The sequence below is a fragment of the Pseudorasbora parva genome, chromosome 2 (genome assembly GCF_024679245.1).
Source record: "Pseudorasbora parva isolate DD20220531a chromosome 2, ASM2467924v1, whole genome shotgun sequence".
Classification (NCBI taxonomy): domain Eukaryota; kingdom Metazoa; phylum Chordata; class Actinopteri; order Cypriniformes; family Gobionidae; genus Pseudorasbora; species Pseudorasbora parva.
Genome location: NC_090173.1, coordinates 39,505,548 through 39,529,870, shown reverse-complemented (window position 1 = coordinate 39,529,870; position 24,323 = coordinate 39,505,548). Strand labels below are relative to the sequence as shown.

Here is a 24,323-nt window from a genome sequence, read left to right as displayed (position 1 = left end):
TGTTTTTTTCACTTGAGAAGAGGAGGCATTGTTTTTACTCTGCACTGAAAGTCAACATTTCCTATAATAGCTACTCATTGCAGCTCTACTACTTAATCTTAAAAATAAAACCTCAAAATGTATTTATGTAAAAAACAAATGTGTATATATACACTGATACACAGTGTATACACTGATACACACTGATACACAGGCATAACATTATGACAAATTAATTTAATCCATTTTGAAATAAGAGCTGCAACATAATAAAATAGTGAAGTGCTGTGAATACTTTCGGATGCACTGTATATACAGGATCAGTCATAACATTATAACCACTGACAGGTGAAGTGAATGACACTGATTATCTCTTCGTTCGACACCCGTAAGACCTCCGTTCATCTTCGGAACACAATTTAAGATATTTTATATTTAGTCCGACAGCCTATCTAAGTGTATGCACACTATACTGTCCATGTCCAGAAAGGGAATAAAAACATCATCAAAGTAATCTATATGTGACATCAGTTAGTTGATTAGAATCTCTTGAAGCATCGAAAATACACTATGGTCCAAAAATAACAAAAACTACAACTTTATTTAGCATTGTCTTCTCTTCCGCATTTGTTTTCAAACCTCAAATAAAGATTCAAACGTTCATGAATCAGCGTGTGTGTGTGTGTGTGTGTGCTTGTTTTTGTGACATACCAGGACAAAAATGTGTATAATAACATGTGTATGACACAGGTATTACAGAAAATGGTGACATATCAGGACATTACCCCATGTCCCCACTTTTCAAAATGCTTATAAATCATACAGGAGGAGTTTTTTTTAAAAAGTAAAAATGCAGAATGTTTCCTGTGATGGGTAGGTTTAGGGGCAGGGGCAGTGTAAGGGGATAGACAATACGGTTTGTACAGTATAAAACCCATTACGCCTATGGAATGTCCCCACAATTCACAAAAACAAACATGTGTGTGTGTGTGTGTGTGTGTGTGTGTGTGTGTGTGTGTGTGTGTGTGTGTGTGTGTGTGTGTGTGTGTGTGTGTGTGTGTGTGTGCGCCTATGTGTATTACGGGGACATTTCACCTGAATACACGCCACATTATGAGGACATTTTGAATTATGAGGACAGGGCCGATGTCCTCATAATTCTAACAGTGTAGAAGTGTTTCTATACATAGGGGGAGCTAAAATCCAGAATTTCAGCTAAAGTCCTTATAATTCACATAGACCTGATTTTGTGTATCAGCTGTGTATCGAGCAGCGCCCCTGGACGTGGGTCTGCGGTACTGCACCCCTCATAAATATTCACTCTCGTGTAAGGAATCGGAGCTTCTGATTGGCTGACCGCCTGAAGTCCTCATAATGTCGGAATTTCTCAGATCCAGTGTGTACATCTAATTTCCTTATACAAGTGGATTTATGTAATTTACTCATTATTTAAGCATTATTGTCTACAATTGATGAACTGTCAAATATATTTTTTAACGTAGAGTGATCCCTCGATGAAATGTAATCCTTAAATATATTATAATATCATATAATCGGTTAATTTCCTGTTTGGACCGGATTGAAACCACCTGAGAAAACTTCTGTGATTTGGACCTGTTTGAAGCAACTATTAAAAGAAAGGTAAGTTAATCTGCTGTTTAATCGCTTGTGGCTCATTTTGGCTTGTTTGTGTGTGTTTTATAAGCTATTATCTGCTCGTTTTACAGTCAGAAAGCACCTAGCACCTGATGCTAACAGGGCTAGCATAGAGTCATTCTGATCCCAGAGAATCAGAGATGCTTGTCATATTTAACTTGTTTTAGATTCCAATATAATTGTAAATAACTTATTTTGAGCACATACATCAGTCTAGCCATCGTAACAATGCGTTGTCATGACTACAATCTGTGAAGGGGATAAAGTATCCTGACATGCTACTGTAAATAGTACTGTAGTTTAATGTTAGCTCGGTTTAAAGTTACTATTATTATCATTTTTAAGAAACTAGGAAATCAATATATGCTTTTATTCCTCCTGAATGTAATAAAATATACTCTGTACCAATAGAACTGTAAGTATTAATGTTTATAATGAAAACAATCTTGCTGAATAATGTTAAATTAAATGCAATGGTCATAATTATAGATGTTTTTCTTTATGACAGCAGACACATCAGATAATGCGCTGGAGGAGGCTGTACAGTTTTCCCTTCAGAAGAGAGAATGGTCTGATAGAGCTAAGTTTAAGTGAAAATATTTTGTTTAATAAAGCTGTGCCAGATACATATGTTGTTTACAGTGATGTTTTTCTTCTGTTGTTCAGTTGTACTGAGTTTGAGAAGGCAGATTTCCTGCTGGAATACAGACGAGACTCATAAGCAAAGAAGAATGAGAGCGGAGGCAAAGAACATATCTTTATGACGCTCTGAAAGTGTTCATCTTTGAGCTTCATTATGATGGAAAACTCCTCTGGTAAGTGTTTGATGTGTATGTAAGTTTGTAATTATGGCCCTGTTTACAATAGGGATGCACCGATATGAACATTTTGCCCGATAATGATAATAATTTATATCAGAAAGCCGATAACCAATATATTGACCTATACCTAAATACAAATTTTTATATACTTTGAGCACCTGATTACAAAAACTAAAGGCTCACCATAAAAAAAAAAGCCATATCCCAAGCACTTTAACAGAAATCAAACATATGGAGTACAGTTTGTACTAGTGTAAGATTCCTTAACTTTTAAAATTAGTTTTACACTCCTATGGCCAATTCTGGATAATAAAACAAATTGTACAATAAGATTTGATTTTATTATCATCAGTTAACATGATCCACCAATGAATGAATAATGCTTCTACAGGATTTATGAACCTTAGTTCATGTTAATCTCAACATTTTCATTCAACATAACTACCATTAACAAAGGTTATTGCTTTATATTAGTTCATGTTAGTTAATGCATTAACAAATGAGACCTCATTGTAAAGTGTTACCAAAAACACCCACTGCCTAACAAAAAAAAAAAAAAAAAACTAAATAATGCAAACAAGTCATTGGCCAGCATGACTTAGGCTATAAAGAATCAAAATGCATGTGCCATGGATAAGTCTCCACGTTGCTACCAGGTTATTTACTCAACAGAACACATCCTGTATACGATAATGCAGATATTTGAACAAAATCAACATGGTATTGCAACTTATATTTGCACAAAATCACACACAGATGATCTAAGTTATGTAGTCAGAATAGCGCTCTTCCTATGAAACACAACAACTAAACCCGAAGACTTTACAACTTATTACATTAGTGTATACTATTATAATGTAATATGACAACCCCAATCATATGTTATTAATGTTGTGCATTGCTACAGAGCGTGCGCTAAAGATTAAGATGATCACTCGTACAATGATGTGCTGCGGGTTATTAACTCAATGAAACACGCTATATTGCTTATATCTGCAAAAAATTACGCAAATGCTCAAGTGAAGCTTTGACTAAGTTACATGCTAATCTGTGTAACTCCTGTTGTAGAATTGCCCTTCTGCAACAACGCACTGAAACACAACAGCTAATCCCAAAGAATTAACAGCATTTTATTACAAGAGTGTTCTCAGTGTAATGTTATGTATAGGACAGTCCCAGTAGTTATTAATGTTGTGCATCACTGTTTGAGCAGTACGTGCTGAAGCTAAAGATGATCAACGGTACTATAAAGCGCTTTACTCCAACGTTAATTAACTCAACCAAACGCATCCTATAGAGCTCTGGAGGTCACGTGACCCATTCTGTTTTTTGGCAGGGAAGAACAGCCGGCGCCAGCTCGAGTTTCAAGGCAGATCACTGCGCACTTTAATTCCAAAAGACATACGCTGCGTCCCAATTCGCCTACTTATACTACGTCCTAAAAGTAAACTCTTTTTGTGAACAAAAGTATATACTTTTGAGTGTGTAGCAGAAGAGTATGCAAGTTTTGGGACATACTACTTTATTATCTTTAACGGACTCTGTTGCTTAGTTATGTGCATCATATCACAGTTTAAACTGCTGTCAATCATCTTCACAGTTCAAATCCTCCACATTAATTTCCTGCCGTATCGGAGAGAAATGTAAATACTGATAATTGATCACTCAAACCCCTTTATATAAACCTCTCTACTAGGGATGCTCATTTCGGTTAATTTTCCCGACCGACAAGCGATGCTTATTAATCGATTATTAACAGTTAACTGATACGATTATAATATTGACTTAGCATTACATAAAAATACAACCGACGAGTATCTGTGACCCGTTAAAAATACTTTTTTCACGTTTTTATTTTATTGTGCAAACAGCAGAACATACAGTACAGCTCAACAATAGAACCTAGATTCACACTAGAGCAGAGCCCGACTTTTTTACGCCCCTAGGGCCGGACTTCGGGATAATTTTCACGTCATACCTAAATGTGGGCCGGGCTTCGGACCTTTTTAGGCTTCTCATTTGTTTTATATTTATTTGATTAATTAAAAGGAACAATGAGATGTGCTGCACTGGTGGAAACATCATGAGACCATGATAGCTTACTCGACTGTCAAGACATGCTCGCTCAGGGTTAAAGAGTCCAGCGCCAGCAGCAGCGCGCGTTTCTTCAGCAGCTGGTAGAGTTAGGGCCTTTTTACAAATGATTTCTTCATTCATTTTCTCTGACCAGGTATCTTAAACCACGTGTAAATTTTACTCCTGGCAAATGGTTAAATAATAAACGTGTGTGAGAGCGTGTTATGGGCTATAGGTTGTAGTCAGATAGATATGATGGAGCTGCAACACGCATCGCCGCAAATGAGTAAAGCAAGCCAACGCAAATGGTCGTAGTCTAAGTCTTAGATGCTCAAAAACACAATCATCTTCAATAAAAATTAATAAATGATCTTACCAGTGCTTCGCTCTTTCATTTTGCGGTCTTTGAGCTGCTGAATAAAATGCATCTTGAATCTTTTGCTTTCGTTGCTGTGAACTCCGTTAAATATAGGCTATACCGCGGGAATTTAAGATCTGATTTATATTCATTTTGCAGAGGTGTAAGGTATAATACAAACTGCATGTTCTTTTATTTTTTTATTTGTTTAGATTGTTAAGCTCGTTTCGTTTGTGAGTGCCGTTGCGAGCAGCATCAGCCTGCCTCAGCTCGTCAAAAATGCCTTTTTAATGTGGAGGTAATATTATAGTAGGCTAAATTAACTAACATTGTGATACTTGAAGTGTTTTAAATCTATGGATTTTATTATAGGCAAGACAAGTCAATAGTTGATTTGAGAGGCTAAATTGATTAAACATGCGGTTTACTCACTGTTGGCCACTGGCCACTTGGTCGTCACTTAAAAAAATGTAAACTTTAATTTAACAAACAAAAAATTGCTCTAAACATTTTTCTAAATTAACTTAACAATGAAACGAAACAAAATATAACTACTTTGACATTAAAAACAAAACTGAACTATTTTAATGGCTGCAACAATGTAAGCTAATGTAAGCCCCCCCCTTACATTACATTTTTAAAAAAGTGATTCCAATCATATCAAGCAATTCAAAACCATCATGATGAATACTGCGCATCTGAAGTGTCTCAGCTGAAGGAAAATTACATGATCTATCAGCTTATATATATCGGCATAATTTTCATATCGGATTGATAACGTTAACATTAATAATGTCCATTTATTGGATGATAACGATATGGTGGCAATAAATTGTGCATCCCTAATTTACACCTGGTATTAAGATGCGTTTTGGTCGATCGGATCTCGAGTAGATGAGGGACACACATTCCCGTTTACACTTGGTGTTTTAGTCAGTCTCTTTTATTCATTTTCAACCACTTCTGTCCTGATTTCTTCAAAGGGAGGGTGTATGGGTGAGTAAATGTATGGGCTTTTTCGGGTCTTTTGTTCTAATGGACAAAAATTATCTCACGCAATTTACACATTAACGTGACCGGAGACCAGCCGAACACTGTGAATGTGTCAGAAATCAAGAAATGGTGAGAGAGAACATTGTGCTCTACGTTTTTTCTCTTGGGTAACTTGGGTAATTAGCTGACTGTCTTGCACACGTCCTGTAATGTTTACGCTAGGGATGAACTGATACCACTTTTCCAGAACGAACTTCCAACTTACCAATAGTACCAATAACTTGTATTTTCATTGCATTTTTCATTTTTAAAAATAATGAATAGAGAAACCAAAAGAATATGAATCAAATTGAGTTGGCTTAGCAAATAGATATCCTTCAGTTATTTGCATGCCTAATTATGCCTGTTAAACTGTATTATAGGAGCTACAGTTACTTCCACTGTTCATGCTATTGCTGTATCACAGGCCCGGCTCCAGCTTTGAGATGCAGGGTGGGCCCATTGAAATTCCTGGTGGGCCAGACTTTATTTTAGACATTATTTTTCCCCATAACAACTTAATTTTATGACAAAAGAGGCAGGACTTGAAAGTAACTCCCTATATTTGCATATATATATATAGTACAGGCCAAAAGTTTGGACACATTACTATTTGTAATGTTTTTGAAAGAAGTTTCTTCTGCTCATCAACCCTGCATTTATTTGATCAAAAATACAGAAAAAAATTAATATTGTGATATATTATTACAATTTAAAATATTTGTTTTTCAATTTATTCTACTTTAAATGATGATTTATTTCTGTGATCAGAGCTGAATGTTCAGGATCATTCCTCCAGTCTTCAGTGATCACGATCCGTCAGAAATCATTCTCAGATGAGGATTCATTATGAGTGTTGGAAACAGTTCTGCTCACTAATATATTTAATAACCTGTGATATGTTTTTATAATACTTTGATGAATAAAAAGTAAAAAAAATAAAAATAAAAAAAAGAAGCAAATGTTTTAAAAATAGAAATCTTTTGTAACAACAGTATACACTACTGGTCAGTAATTTTTTTATTTCTTTTTTTAAATAAATCAATAATTTTGTTCAGCAAGGATGTGTTAAATTGATAAAAAGTGATAGTAAAGGAGATTTATATTATTTGAAAATATGTTTTTATTTTGAATAAATGCAGTTCTTTTGAACCTTTTATTCATCAAATATATTAGTGAGCAGAACTGTGTCCAACACTCATAATAAATCAGAATATGAGAATGATTTCTGAAGGATCATGATCACTGAAGACTGGAGGAACGATGCTGAAAAATCAGCTTTGATCACAGAAATAAATGATCATTTAAAGTAGAATACATTGAAAAACAAATATTTTAAATTGTAATAATATATCACAATATTAATTTTTGTTCTGTATTTTTGATCAAATAAATGCAGGCTTGATGAGCAGAAGAAACTTCTTTCAAAAACATTACACATAGTAACGTGTCCAAACTTTTGGCCTGTTTTGTATATTTTTAAATAACCTTCAACTACAACATTATAGAGTAATACAAAATACACAAAAATTAAAATAAACTTAGAGGTTCCTAGGACAATTAATAGGAAACATGCCTAGTTGGGCTGTCGAAATTATTTGTTTTTTTTGATGCATCGCGATGCAGACAAGGACGATTCGGTATCAGTTCAGTAATAGACCATAACCTATTATAATGTACTGACGCTTTTCTGCCATCATTTGTCGTGTATGTGCATTGTCGCGGTAGCATACAAAGGCAGAGGGAGGCGAGACACGAGTGTGAGTAGTTAAAAATGCTCCAACTATTTTAAAAGCAGACATCTGGGCACATTTCGGATTTTTTGAACAACCTGGTGGTAAGCACGACCTGGAGAACACACGTGCTGTGTGAAAATTATGTCACGCACAAATAAAATGTGCATGGGGTAATACCACTAACTTGAGAAACCACGTCAGCCATTTTCATCGTGAGCTGTTAACGCCTGTCAGTGACAAGGTGGACCCAGCTCAGCCAAAAATCTAATTATATCAACGTTCGAGTTCTTAAAGGGCATGTTTACACCTGGTCATTTCATGCATTTTTACAGATTAGATATATCTGATTTATCAAAACGATTTATTTACATTTGGTCACAAAACGTTTTATGTTTTTACGTTTTGTTTCATGTTTGATACATTAAAGAAGTGCCTAGCCTAGTCAAAGACTCAAGAGAAGATCCAAACCCTAAAATAACTGATCAATAAAGTCAGAGGTGAACAGTATTTTTAAATGTATTAACTGTCATATCTGTGTCTTCTTATGTCAAATAAAAATTTTACATCTTATATTAAAATGTAATGTAACCTTCAACCTTTTTTTATTTGCATATACAATGTATTTTTAATCCAAATGTGTCCTGGTGAGTGGGTTAGCAGTCAAGTGCATGAAACAGAAGTCTGTGTAATTATGGGCCATCATTTTCAGCGATGTCTGTGAAAAACGTCAGCTCAATCCACTCTGCGTGTTTCACTCATCAGCTTGTGCACAGCAGCTATAGTATGGATATTTAATTTTGTTTAATATTCTGTTAATTAGATGCATTTATTTCATCTTTCTCTGGTATTTTGGGCTGATACCGATACTGGTATCGAAGCATCTCTAGTTTCCACATTAGGTCATTCAGCGGAGAGCAGGCGGTCTTTTGTGACTGTTTGAACACATTCAACCACACAGACATTACACTACGAAAGCAATCTGGTCGAATGAGTTTTCCAACTTCTGGAAGTGGTTGAAAGTTGACAAGCTCAAAATGTTTTAAACCCCATTTACACCTGTGTTGAGCATCATCCACTTTTGATCTGATCGTCCAAAACACATCTTAATACCAAACGCTATTAAACTATTAAATGACTGGTGATCACAAAGAATATATTTGATGATATTAGATTTTCATCACTAATATTGTCTTTTTTTGTGTCTAACAGGAATAAGAATTCTTAATTGAAAGTTGAATTGTCATTTATTTAGTGTTGATCAGCCCGAGATGACAGTTCCCTTTGGATGACTTGTAATCTCTGAACATATGAATCCAAACAACTGGATGAAGACGATCCGTGTGGATAGAAAAACTTCACGTTTGCCTATTTGCTGTAAGGAGCATCTGTCCTGGTGAAGATATCACACAATTACGGCGATTCTGAGTGGCCAAGGAAATGCACGGTACTGTAAACTTTACATAACCTATTTAGCATTTGTAAGATTATTTTAAAGATTCATATTATCCAAGGTAATGTTCCTGACTTTAAATGCATCACAGTATGTCAGGTGTGTGTGGCTTACACGTTTTGTGAGGACCTTATCATAAGAAGATGTTCCTGATGTCTGACTTGACTGAAGAACCTCAGTGTTGTGTGTGTGTGTGTGTGTGTGTGTGTGTGGCTTACACCTGGGTTGTGAGGACACATGATTTATAAGGACATTCTCATAAGATGATGTTCCTGATGTTTGACCTGACTGAAGAACCTCAGTGTTGTGTGTGTGTGTGTGTGGCTTACACCTGGGTTATGAGGACACATGATTTATGAGGACATTATCATAAGATGATGTTCCTGATGTTTGACCTGACTGAAGAACCTCAGTGTTGTGTGAGTGTGTGTGTGTGGCTTACACCTGGGTTATGAGGACACATGATTTATAAGGACATTATCATAAGATGATGTTCCTGATGTTTGACCTGACTGAAGAACCTTAGTGTTGTGTGTGTGTGTGTGGCTTACACCTGGGTTATGAGGACACATGATTTATAAGGACATTATCATAAGATGATGTTCCTGATGTTTGACTTGACTGAAGAACCTCAGTGTTGTGTGTGTGTGTGTGTGGCTTACACCTGGGTTATGAGGACACATGATTTATGAGGACATTATCATAAGATGATGTTCCTGATGTTTGGCCTGACTGAAGAACCTCAGTGTTGTGTGTGTATGTGTGTGTGTGTGACTTACACCTGGGTTATGAGGACACATGATTTATAAGGACATTCTCATAAGATGATGTTCCTGATGTTTGGCCTGACTGAAGAACCCCAGTGTTGTGTGTGTGTGTGGCTTACACCTGGGTTATGAGGACACATGATTTATGAGGACATTCTCATAAGATGATGTTCCTGATGTTTGACTTGACTGAAGAACCTCAGTGTTGTGTGTGTATGTGTGTGTGTGGCTTACACCTGGGTTATGAGGACACATGATTTATGAGGACATTATCATAAGATGATGTTCCTGATGTTTGACTTGACTGAAGAACCTCAGTGTTGTGTGTGTGTATGTGTGTGTGTGGCTAACACCTGGGTTATGAGGACACATGATTTGTGAGGACATTCTCATAAGATGATGTTCCTGATGTTTGACTTGACTGAAGAACCTCAGTGTTGTGTGTGTGTGTGGCTTACACCTGGGTTATGAGGACACATGATTTATAAGGACATTATCATAAGATGATGTTCCTGATGTTTGGCCTGACTGAAGAACCTCAGTGTTGTGTGTGTGTGTGGCTTACACCTGGGTTATGAGGACACATGATTTATGAGGACATTATCATAAGATGATGTTCCTGATGTTTGACTTGACTGAAGAACCTCAGTGTTGTGTGTGTATGTGTGGCTTACACCTGGGTTATGAGGACACATGATTTATGAGGACATTATCATAAGATGATGTTCCTGATGTTTGACTTGACTGAAGAACCTCAGTGTTGTGTGTGTGTGGCTTACACCTGGGTTATGAGGACACATGATTTATAAGGACATTATCATAAGATGATGTTCCTGATGTTTGACTTGACTGAAGAACCTCAGTGTTGTGTGTGTGTGTGTGTGTGTGGCTTACACCTGGGTTATGAGGACACATGATTTATGAGGACATTATCATAAGATGATGTTCCTGATGTTTGGCCTGACTGAAGAACCTCAGTGTTGTGTGTGTATGTGTGTGTGTGTGACTTACACCTGGGTTATGAGGACACATGATTTATAAGGACATTCTCATAAGATGATGTTCCTGATGTTTGGCCTGACTGAAGAACCTCAGTGTTGTGTGTGTGTGTGGCTTACACCTGGGTTATGAGGACACATGATTTATGAGGACATTCTCATAAGATGATGTTCCTGATGTTTGACTTGACTGAAGAACCTCAGTGTTGTGTGTGTATGTGTGTGTGTGGCTTACACCTGGGTTATGAGGACACATGATTTATGAGGACATTATCATAAGATGATGTTCCTGATGTTTGACTTGACTGAAGAACCTCAGTGTTGTGTGTGTATGTGTGTGTGTGGCTAACACCTGGGTTATGAGGACACATGATTTGTGAGGACATTCTCATAAGATGATGTTCCTGATGTTTGACTTGACTGAAGAACCTCAGTGTTGTGTGTGTGTGTGGCTTACACCTGGGTTATGAGGACACATGATTTGTGAGGACATTCTCATAAGATGATGTTCCTGATGTTTGACTTGACTGAAGAACCTCAGTGTTTTGTGTGTGTGTGTGTGGCTTACACCTGGGTTATGAGGACACATGATTTATAAGGACATTATCATAAGATGATGTTCCTGATGTTTGGCCTGACTGAAGAACCTCAGTGTTGTGTGTGTGTGTGGCTTACACCTGGGTTATGAGGACACATGATTTATGAGGACATTATCATAAGATGATGTTCCTGATGTTTGACTTGACTGAAGAACCTCAGTGTTGTGTGTGTATGTGTGGCTTACACCTGGGTTATGAGGACACATGATTTATGAGGACATTATCATAAGATGATGTTCCTGATGTTTGACTTGACTGAAGAACCTCAGTGTTGTGTGTGTGTGTGTGGCTTACACCTGGGTCATGATGACACATGATTTATGAGGACATTATCATAAGATGATGTTCCTGATGTTTGACTTGACTGAAGAACCTCAGTGTTGTGTGTGTGTGTTACTGTGACCTGATACGCTGAAAACACCAGATCAGAAGCTGTTTGCATGAGCAAAGTGTGCGCTTCTCTTTTACATAAATATGCAGAAACAGAATACTTATTTCATTTCAGCAATGTAAAAAATTTAATTTTTGGTTCATTATCAGTTTCATAATAAACCAAACATATTATTTTTTTTTAACATTTTTCAGCATTCTCAGTTTCTTTGAAGTTGTGTTTTACTCAATTGCTTTGGCAAAGCATCTGTCAGTCAAACTAAAATCTGGTAAAATCGGGGCAGATTAGAATGTGGCGGGCCGCCGGACTATAGGTTAACGATAACTTTTACTACCTACTTCTGTTATGATCAGGGTTAGGATTAGCCAGACTAGAGGTAAACTATAACTTTTACTACCTACTTTGGTTATGATCAGGGTTAGGGTTAGCCAGACTAGAGGTTAACTATAACTTTTACTACCTACTTCTGTTATGATCAGGGTAAGGGTTAGCCAGACTAGAGGTTAACTATAACTTTTACTACCTACTTTGGTTATGATCAGGGTTAGGGTTAGCCAGACTAGAGGTTAACTATAACTTTTACTACCTACTTCTGTTATGATCAGGGTAAGGGTTAGCCAGACTAGAGGTAAACTATAACTTTTACTACCTACTTCTGTTATGATCAGGGTAAGGGTTAGCCAGACTAGAGGTAAACTATAACTTTTACTACCTACTTTGGTTATGATCAGGGTTAGGGTTAGCCAGACTAGAGGTCTACTATAACTTTTACTACCTACTTCTGTCATGATCAGGGTCAGGGTTAGCCAGACTAGAGGTAAACTATAACTTTTACTACCTACTTCTGTTATGATCAGGGTTAGGGTTAGACAGACTATAGGTCTACTATAACTTTTACTCCCTACTTCTGTTATGATCAGGGTTAGGGTTAGCCAGACTAGAGGTCTACTATAACTTTTACTACCTACTTCTGTTATGATCAGGATTAGGGTTAGCCAGACTAGAGGTTAACAATAACTTTTACTACCTACTTCTGTCATGATCAGGGTTAGGGTTAGCCAGACTATAGGTTAACAATAACTTTTACTACCTACTTCTGTTATGATCAGGGTAAGGGTTAGCCAGACTAGAGGTAAACTATAACTTTTACTACCTACTTCTGTTATGATCAGGGTAAGGGTTAGCCAGACTAGAGGTAAACTATAACTTTTACTACCTACTTTGGTTATGATCAGGGTTAGGGTTAGCCAGACTAGAGGTCTACTATAACTTTTACTACCTACTTCTGTCATGATCAGGGTCAGGGTTAGCCAGACTAGAGGTAAACTATAACTTTTACTACCTACTTCTGTTATGATCAGGGTTAGGGTTAGACAGACTAGAGGTTAACTATAACTTTTACTACCTACTTCTGTCATGATCAGGGTTAGGGTTAGCCAGACTAGAGGTCTACTATAACTTTTACTACCTACTTCTGTTATGATCAGGATTAGGATTAGACAGACTAGAGGTAAACTATAACTTTTACTACCTACTTCTGTTATGATCAGGGTTAGGGTTAGCCAGACTAGAGGTCTACTATAACTTTTACTACCTACTTCTGTCATGATCAGGGTCAGGGTTAGCCAGACTAGAGGTCTACTATAACTTTTACTACCTACTTCTGTTATGATCAGGGTAAGGGTTAGCCAGACTAGAGGTAAACTATAACTTTTACTACCTACTTTGGTTATGATCAGGGTCAGGGTTAGCCAGACTAGAGGTTAACTATAACTTTTACTACCTACTTCTGTTATGATCAGGATTAGGATTAGACAGACTAGAGGTAAACTATAACTTTTACTACCTACTTCTGTTATGATCAGGGTTAGGGTTAGACAGACTAGAGGTTAACTATAACTTTTACTACCTACTTCTGTTATGATCAGGGTTAGGGTTAGACAGACTATAGGTCTACTATAACTTTTACTACCTACTTCTGTTATGATCAGGGTTAGGGTTAGCCAGACTAGAGGTCTACTATAACTTTTACTACCTACTTCTGTTATGATCAGGATTAGGGTTAGCCAGACTAGAGGTTAACAATAACTTTTACTTCCTACTTCTGTCATGATCAGGGTTAGGGTTAGCCAGACTATAGGTTAACAATAACTTTTACTACCTACTTCTGTCATGATCAGGGTTAGGGTTAGCCAGACTATAGGTCTACTATAACTTTTACTACCTACTTCTGTTTAGGGCTGTACTAGAATAATCGAATATTCGTTCGGTGAGGTGGCATTCGATTTTCAGTTTTGAGATTCGAAAATTCGGGGTTTTTTTTTCAACACGTGACTTCCGTCGCGGACTCATTCTCACTCATGCTTGAAATAATAATAATAAATTTAAAAAAACACCACAACATGCTTTCAATAAAAGCATCGCGCATTTTAAAGATTTAAATTAACAAAAAGTCAGAATAAGACAAAATAAATCCCTTATATAGAATAAAACTAATTGTAATATATATTACATTTTGTGTCATTTTAAAAACAATTCATTTATTCTTATTCAACTGTTTATAAGCATGCTACCGTGTTCTTTATTTATTACAGTTCATTGAAATCACTGTGTGTTACTAATTTAATTTCTGTTTTGGGATTCATTTGTTTTAAAGAAAGGTTCGTTATTAATACCTTATTAAAGTTCTTGCTCTCAACAGACTTTGTGTTTTGTATCACTTGTGCACTGTCCGTTTTCGGAGCATAAACCTGCCCCGTGTAATGCGTACCGGAAACTGTTCTATTTAAAAGATTATTAAATGTTTATTAATATTTAAAGAATGTGTGCCACCTGATCATATTGCACCAAATGCAACACTGCACTCCACTGGGTCTGCCGCAACACATTTACGATGCCGAAGAGTGAAACGTGAAGTCATGAAAGATGATACAAATGCAAACCGACACTATTATTATATATTTAGCCCCACCCACCGAAGCTTCGAATATTCGATATTGATTGCCACCTAAGCTTCGAAGCTCAAAAAATGGCATTCGAAACAGCCCTACTTCTGTTATGATCAGGGTTAGGGTTAGCCAGACTAGAGGTTAACTATAACTTCTACTACCTACTTCTGTTAAGATCAGGGTCAGGGTTAGCCAGACTAGAGGTTAACTATAACTTCTACTACCTACTTCTGTTAAGATCAGGGTCAGGGTTAGCCAGACTAGAGGTTAACTATAACTTTTACTACCTACTTCTGTTAAGATCAGGGTCAGGGTTAGCCAGACTAGAGGTTAACTATAACTTTTACTACCTACTTCTGTTATGATCAGGGTCAGGGTTAGCCAGACTAGAGGTTAACTATAACTTTTACTACCTACTTCTGTTATGATCAGGGTTAGGGTTAGCCAGACTAGAGGTTAACTATAACTTTTACTACCTACTTTGGTTATGATCAGGGTTAGGGTTAGCCAGACTAGAGGTTAACTATAACTTTTACTACCTACTTCTGTTATGATCAGGGTCAGGGTTAGCCAGACTAGAGGTTAACTATAACTTTTACTACCTACTTCTGTTATGATCAGGGTTAGGGTTAGCCAGACTAGAGGTTAACTATAACTTCTACTACCTACGTCTGTTATGATCAGGGTAAGGGTTAGCCAGACTAGAGGTTAACTATAACTTCTACTACCTACTTCTGTTAAGATCAGGGTCAGGGTTAGCCAGACTAGAGGTTAACTATAACTTTTACTACCTACTTCTGTTATGATCAGGGTCAGGGTTAGCCAGACTAGAGGTTAACTATAACTTTTACTACCTACTTCTGTTATGATCAGGGTTAGGGTTAGCCAGACTAGAGGTTAACTATAACTTTTACTACCTACTTCTGTTATGATCAGGGTTAGGGTTAGCCAGACTAGAGGTTAACTATAACTATTACTACCTACTTCTGTTATGATCAGGGTCAGGGTTAGCCAGACTAGAGGTTAACTATAACTTTTTACTACATATAATTAGGGTTAGGGTTAGCTTTTAACCAGGTATAACTTATCTACTGTATTGTTTGTATTCTCTTTCTATTATGTTTGTCTTCATGTGTATTGGACAGCACTTTGAGTCAACCATGAGTTGTGTTCAAGTATGTTATTCCATATCCCCGTAATTACTTGTCCTCACAACCCAGGTGTAAGCCACACACACACACAACACTGAGGTTCTTCAGTCAACTAAAACATCAGGAACATCATCTTATGATAATGTCCTCATAAATCATGTGTCCTCATAACCCAGGTGTAAGCCACACACACACACTCACACACACACAACACTGAGGTTCTTCAATCAAGTCAAACATCAGGAACATCATCTTATGAGAATGTCCTCATAAATCATGTGTCCTCATAACCCAGGTGTAAGCCACACACACACACTCACACACACACAACACTGAGGTTCTTCAGTCAAGTCAAACATCAGGAACATCATCTTATGAGAATGTCCTCATAAATCATGTGTCCTCATAACCCAGGTGTAAGCCACACACACACACAACACTGAGGTTCTTCAGTCAGGTCAAACATCAGGAACATCATCTTATGATAATGTCCTTATAAATCATGTGTCCTCATAATCCAGGTGTAAGCCACACACACACACACACTCACACAACACTGAGGTTCTTCAGTCAGGCCAAACATCAGGAACATCATCTTATGATAATGTCCTTATAAATCATGTGTCCTCATAACCCAGGTGTAAGCCACACACACACACACTCACACAACACTGAGGTTCTTCAGTCAGGTCAAACATCAGGAACATCATCTTATGAGAATGTCCTTATAAATCATGTGTCCTCATAATCCAGGTGTAAGCCACACACACACACACTCACACAACACTGAGGTTCTTCAGTCAGGTCAAACATCAGGAACATCATCTTATGAGAATGTCCTTATAAATCATGTGTCCTCATAACCCAGGTGTAAGCCACACACACACACACACAACACTGAGGTTCTTCAGTCAAGTCAAACATCAGGAACATCATCTTATGATAATGTCCTCATAAATCATGTGTCCTCATAACCCAGGTGTAAGCCACACATACACACACAACACTGAAGTTCTTCAGTCAAGTCAAACATCAGGAACATCATCTTATGATAATGTCCTTATAAATCATGTGTCCTCATAACCCAGGTGTAAGCCACACACACACACACACAACACTGAGGTTCTTCAGTCAAGTCAAACATCAGGAACATCATCTTATGATAATGTCCTCATAAATCATGTGTCCTCATAACCCAGGTGTAAGCCACACACACAACACTGAGGTTCTTCAGTCAGGTCAAACATCAGGAACATCATCTTATGAGAATGTCCTTATAAATCATGTGTCCTCATAACCCAGGTGTAAGTCACACACACACACATACACACACAACACTGAAGTTCTTCAGTCAAGTCAAACATCAGGAACACCATCTTATGATAATGTCCTCATAAATCATGTGTCCTCATAACCCAGGTGTAAGCCACACATACACACACAACACTAAGGTTCTTCAGTCAAGTCAAACATCAGGAACATCATCTTATGATAATGTCCTCATAAATCATGTGTCCTCATAACCCAGGTGTAAGCCACACATACACACACAACACTAAGGTTCTTCAGTCAAGTCAAACATCAGGAACATCATCTTATGATAATGTCCTCATAAATCATGTGTCCTCATAACCCAGGTGTAAGCCACACATACACACACAACACTAAGGTTCTTCAGTCAGGTCAAACATCAGGAACATCATCTTATGATAATGTCCTCATAAATCATGTGTCCTCATAACCCAGGTGTAAGCCACACACACACACTCACACAACACTGAGGTTCTTCAGTCAGGTCAAACATCAGGAACATCATCTTATGATAATGTCCTCATAAATCATGTGTCCTCATAACCCAGGTGTAAGCCACACATACACACACACAACACTGAGGTTCTTCAGTCAAGTCAAACATCAGGAACATCATCTTATGAGAATGTCCTCATAAATCACGTGTCCTCACAAAACACATGTCCTCATAACCCAGGTGTAGGCCACACACACACACACACAACAAACACAAGTATTTAACAAACAGCAGCCCATCACTTTTGTCTCCGATTATTAATCAGTTCTAGACTAAAGATGAGGGTGAGGACAGTGGGACGAGTTGGGAGAAAAGGAAGTGGTTTTCACCCCATGGGTTAAAGAATCTGTTTTCCTCTTTTGTAGGGATTCTTGAATCTTCTGAAGGGGCGAGGCAAGAAGAAAACGGCAGATATGGCCTCCAGCGGAGTCTGCAGAACTGAGCACAGTTCACCGGGTAAACTGCAGAGCCTCCGGCTTCAGCAAAACAGCGAGCCTTTGTCAGGAATCAGGGATTATCGCTTACATGAAACTTGCTAAATGTTTGGTAACACTTTATAATAATGTTCAGTTATAAGTCACTTATAAGTTATTAGATAATGATGAACTAATCATTTACAAAACATGACATTCATAAATGACTTAGTAGTATGCTAACATTTTATGACTGTTTTGTTAATTCAGTTATAAGTAATTTATAAGTTATTGGTTAATACATTCATTCATTTTTAGTGGAATGCTATACCATATATTCATATACAAGTGATGTGTATACAATTGTAGTGTACACTTTAGATTAGGGGATGCAGAAAGAGTTGTAAATGAGTTCCACATCACCTGTAGTAGGTGTTGAACACTAGTGTAAGTGCTGACCGGTGAGGGTTCGACCTCTGACACTTCTGCTCATCACCTGATGTGTGTGTCAGAGGACATTAAACCGCTTCACTTTATCCCAGATCCCACACAGAGGACTGCAGAGATTCAGAACACACTGCAGTCCCCTGACTGGAACGACTCTTCTCAATGATGCTGCTTTAGCATGTGTGTGCAGTTGAACACACACCAGCTGAAAACTTGGATTCATCAATACATTACTGATCATTTACTAATAGTCTGTTCATCATTTGTTCAAGATTAGCCATTGTTTGAGATGACACTAAAACAAGTTTGACATAAATACTCCAATAATGTTTAAGTGTTAATTATAGTACATCATCTAATAACTCAAACATCTACTATTGATCTGTTTTGATAATAAACATCACATTTGTTAATGGTTAGCATATCACTTATTAATCATTAATGAATGTATAGTTATGTTTTGTAAATGATTTAGTTCATCATCTAAACTTATAACTGAACGTTATTCTAAAGTGTTACCCATGTTTGTTTTTTCTTCTGTTGCCGCTGCTGTTTATTCTGTTTTGTTCAAATGTATGGCTATGTCTTAAACTTCTGTTGAAAGCTTTAAAGGGATGTTGAAATTGTCTGCCGAAGTGTTTTTTCTGTGCTATTGAACTCATGGCTACCGTCACCCGTCTGCTCACCCACATTCTTCAAAATATCTTCCTTTGTGTTCAGCAGAAGAAAGAAACTCAAACAGGTTTAGAAAAAAACATGAGGGGGGACCCTTTCATTTATTTTCAGCAATTTTTGTTAATTATGTTTATGAGAGGTTTTAAGTATCTTGTGATTTATGTAATATTGTCAGGGCAACAGCTGTAATGTTGTAAACGAGCACTAATAAACTTCTTGTTCTCTGAAGGTGTGCACTGTCGTATGTCCTCATGTCTGTTTAAAGGTCATGTGATCACACAAATAGCAGTATAGTGTAAAAGACATAGTTGCATATTGAGATATCAGAATATCATAGTTTAGAATGGTTGTGTGTTGGAGTATGACCCACAGGTGAGGATGTGTTTGCAGTCTCAGTACTGTGTTCATTTGTCCTCATAAATCAGGTGTGTCCTTTTAATGCACAATGCCTTCACGTTTGTGTTTGTGTATTGCAATGTCCCATTAATTCATGTTTGTCCCTCTAATACACATTAATGTCATTTATGTGTGTTGTGTATCCACTGTCCTTATAATTTCGTTTTTTTTCATAGGCGGGGCTTAGACACTTAATTATGTGTCCTCATAATTATGTATATTGTCAGGTGGTAATATTATAAGTTGTGTTGTGTGTATACAAATTCTGAAGAGAAATCTGTGTTGTTTGGCTCAAAACAAAATTTTTGATACCCTCCACATCACTGTAGAGCAAGTGAAAAGGGGTGTCCCTGTAATACACCAAAAAACTGGTTTGGGCTGAAGTGTCCTCATAAACCACATAAACCCGTATAGGTGTGTGTGTGTGTGTGTGTGTGTGTGTGTGTGTGTGTGTGTGTGTGTGTGTGTGTGTAAATATATCTTACAAAACAAAACTATATTTTCTTGATAATCAAGAAAAGGTTAGTAGAAAGTTTTATATAATCATTTGAACTTTTTATGCATTCTATGTTATGTAATACCATTGTAATATACTTTTTTTTTTTTTACTTAGAAGCCCTATAAAGCATGTTCCAGAAGCTTTTCTTTCTGTTTCTTTTTTTAAGTAATGAGCTGGGTCATTCATGCATTCATTGAAAGTCTGACCCTTGCAGAAAGATAAATATTTGCAGTTAGATGAGTTGATGTGTACCCATATGTTCAGAGAAGCTCCTCTGGTTTAAAGTCAACAGTAATTAAGACAGGGGGCTTTATGGGGGTAAAACATAACAAAAAAAATTTCAGCCTGCTGAACAGTAGACCCAGAGGAACCAACTTCACGCCTGTGTGTTTCAATTTGAATGTGATCTTAAATTAAAGTCAGTCACAATCACAAAACCTCACAACCATGATGAGAGCTGTAATCATGCTTAATATGCTTATTCTTCCAGGTTCTGTACAAAGAGAAAGACTCTGATTCGGAGGCACAGGTGAACGTGGTTAAAGGGAATCTGACGCAGTCTGTCTTGCTGAGGAACCTGCGTAAATACGTCCAGTACGAAATCCAAGTTTTGGCTTTTACACGAATCGGCGATGGGCAACTCAGCAGCCCCACAGTCCTGGAGAGGACCAAGGATGATGGTGGGTATATATTTGTTTCATGTCAGACCACATTGGGCATTTAAAGGATGCCATTATTTATTCACTTTCATTTCATTCAAAACGCCGTATTTTTTCTTTCTTTCTGTGGAACACAGAATTTTTAATGCAACTGACACAACAACATAGTCACCTCATTGGTTAGGTTGCTAAATGACTGGTTTGCTAAAAAATAACACCAGAAAATAATCTTATATGAATTGTCAACAACTTTGTTTTCAAGTATTTTGATGCCACATGAAATATAAATAATTATTCTGTGATAAGGTTTTCCACAGCACGGCTGTGACCGGATCATTGAGTCAGTGAGTTTAATTTGAGAACCAAATCAGCAAAATAATCATTCTTTTTTGACTCTGTTGTTTTTAATGAACCAGTTGAGCCAGTTCACAAATTGGACTGATTGATTCTCAAAATCTAAATTCAACTGTCAATAGTTCTCAGTTACTTGCTGGGTAAGAAGATTATCAGTAAATAAATAGTGAATTTTTAAACTGTTGTGTGGCCTCAAAAGAATTATGGTAGTATTTTTTAATAGTTTTTTGTTTGTGTGCTTGTAATTTGTGTAGCTAAAACAGCACTTAACTGTTGTCGTTTAATAAATGATCCATTTTAAGATTATTCCAAATATCTCTATTTTTATTTCAATGAAGAAAGAAAGGATTATTGGTCTGAAGTAGTATGAGATGAATAATGACCAAATTTTCATTTTTGGACGAACTCTCCCTTTAATGCTGTAACTCTGTTTTATGTGCACCCTCCTTGACCAAGCAGTGTAAGTTTATGAGCTGTCACGAATAATGGGCATTTGCTCTGCGCACAAGAAGTGCACAGATTGATGTGGCCTTGGATTTTATAGAATAAAAATATAAAATGGCATTTAGTCTTAAGCTCTTTCAGAGACTTTTTTGAAGGTCTTCTGTAGTCTTGTTTTTTGTGTAGATTATGTGCCTTTGCATTCACTTAATAGATTTGCACACTGCAGTTTACCACTTTCCACTGATTTCCACTGCTTTAAATACCCTGCTGAAAGTAATTTTTTTTAAGACTAGAAAACGAAAACATTTAGAGTACTACACCACAAAACCTTTGTCGGCGAGGATGGCCTCCAAAACGTTTACTCCAAATGGACTTCAACTTAAATAGACTTTGAAGGGTTGGCTGAATTTGAGGAATGAAAGCTTTCAGAAGAGAGGTATGATAGTTAGCTATCTAATATAACAGTGATTTACTCTGGTCAGGATTACAGACAGATAATATTTGGAACTAATTCACTATCAGTATATGATTGCTATACAGCCATAAGGGACATAAATGTGTTTTTGGGAAACGGCACAAATAAGGCTCCCACAAGGTTGTTCTGGAGAAACAATTGATATACACATTGTACCAAGAGATTTGTCAGATAAGCAATACAGTTTGTCTATGTGAAGTGCTGAATTGTAATTTATTTTGTGTTGTTAAATCTGCTTTGATTCATTCGAGGATGTTATACTTGAAAACTTAAATATTCGTATATTAAATAAACGTAATATTAAATATAAACCGTCTGCCATCAGTCCTTTACTTAGATTTTTTTGTTTTGTTATCTAGGTATCTCAATGGAAAAGGAAGAATCAAATATTTTATTAAACTAGACACCACATATTCAAGACTAAAACGAATGGGAATTAAATGTAATTGTCTACGATTCATCCAATGTGAAACCCACATGGGCCTATAACTAAACTGAATGTTGTGAGGGACAACTGTATTTAGTTTGAACTTCCACCAGTTGTTTTCTTACAAAAAATGAAAAATAGTGAATCAAACAGACAATTCTTTGTAACCATGTTTACCCAATCAAAAGTCTGGTTAAGATAGGTATAAATATGTTTAATCACAATAAAACTATGCTATGTACTCAATTAATTGTGAAATATTTAAGAACTGCTTTGAGCAGTGGTGGCAAAATGAATTTAGAGAATGTTTTTGTTTTTTATCCAGTATTATGGGTTTGTTCACCCAAAAATTAATTACTCACCCTCATGTCGTTCGACATCCATAAGACCTCCGTTCTTCTTCGGAACACAAATGAAGATATTTTTGTTGAAACCCGATGGCTCAGAAATACTCAGATTTCAAAACAAAGATTCAAACCGTTATGAATCATTGTATCGATTCATGATTCGGTGAGCATGTCAGAGGTTGTAGGTCTAATCCGGCCTTGTAGCTTTTTTTTCTCATCAGTTAGTTATTTTCGCTGGAAATTCCAACCCCAAAATATATATATATATTATTATTTAGATTTTTTTTTTATTTATTTTTTATTTTTTATGGGTTGAATGGCGAAATGACATACATCGTAGTATTTGCTGTTTTCTATTCGGATAAAATATATATATATATATATATATATATTTTAACTAGTAATTATTGATTAGTTATTCATTTTGAAAGCCCTAATATATATATACTCCCCTAAAGGATTATTAGGAACACCTGTTCTATTTCTCATTAATGCAATTATCTAATCAACCAATAACAGATGCTCTATTGGGTTGAGATCTGGTGACTGTGGGGGCCATTTTAGTACAGTGAACTCATTGCCATGTTCAAGAAACCAATTTGAAATTATTTGAGCTTTGTGACATGGTGCATTATCCTGCTGGAAGTAGCCATCAGAGAATGGGTACATGGTGGTCATAAAGGGATGGCCATGGTCAGTAACAATGCTCAGGTAAGCCATGGCATTTAAACGATGCCGAGCTGGCACTAACGGGCCTAAAGTGTGCCAAGAAAACATCCCCCACACCATTACACCACCACCACCACCAGCCTGCACAGTGGTAGTAACAAGGCATAATGGATCCATGTTATCATTGTGTTTACACAAAATTCTGACTCAACCATCTGAATGTCTTGACAAAAATCGAGACTCACCAGACCTGGCAAAATTTTTCCAGTCTTCAACTGTCCAATTTTGGTGAGCTAGTGCAAATTGTAGCCTCTTTTTCCTCTTTGTAGTGGAGATGAGTGGTACCCAGTGGGGTCTTCTGCTGTTGTAGCCCATCCCCCTCAAGGTTGTGCGTGTTGTGGCTTCACAAATGCTTTTCTGCATACCTTGGTTGTAACGAGTGGTTATTTCAGTCAAAGTTGCTCTTCTATCAGCCTGAATCAGTCGGCCCATTCTCCTCTGACCTCTAGCATCAGCAAGACATTTTGGCCCCACAGGACTGCCGCATATTGGATGTTTTTCCCTTTCCACACCAGTCTTTGTAAACCCTAGAAATGGTTGTGTGTGAAAATCCCAGTAACTGAGCAGATTGTGAAATACTCAGACCGGCTGGTCTGGCACCAACAACCATGCCATGCTCAAAATTGCTTAAATCACCTTTCTTTCCCATTCTGACATTCAGTTTGGAGTTCAGGAGATTGTCTTGACCA

General features: G+C 37.0%; 1 protein-coding gene and 1 long non-coding RNA gene across 5 annotated transcripts in view; both read left to right on the top strand.

Moving 5' to 3' along the window:
• sdk1a (sidekick cell adhesion molecule 1a) overlaps positions 1–24,323 on the top strand; it is a 479,647-nt gene that overhangs the window by 405,398 nt on the left and 49,926 nt on the right. For all 3 annotated transcript variants that reach the window (XM_067420064.1, XM_067420057.1, XM_067420048.1), the window contains one exon: positions 20,690–20,879. In XM_067420064.1, coding sequence (XP_067276165.1) covers positions 20,690–20,879 — 190 coding nt within the window. The remainder of the gene's footprint in view (positions 1–20,689; positions 20,880–24,323) is intronic.
• Positions 1,395–19,524, top strand: LOC137053852 (uncharacterized). 2 transcript variants are annotated; one of them, XR_010899953.1, is made up of 5 exons: positions 1,395–1,620; positions 2,144–2,204; positions 2,302–2,450; positions 8,911–9,102; positions 18,135–19,524. It is a non-coding gene; the product is annotated as an uncharacterized lncRNA (long non-coding RNA). The 2 variants fall into 2 exon arrangements; XR_010899952.1 differs by having other exon boundaries at positions 8,868–9,102.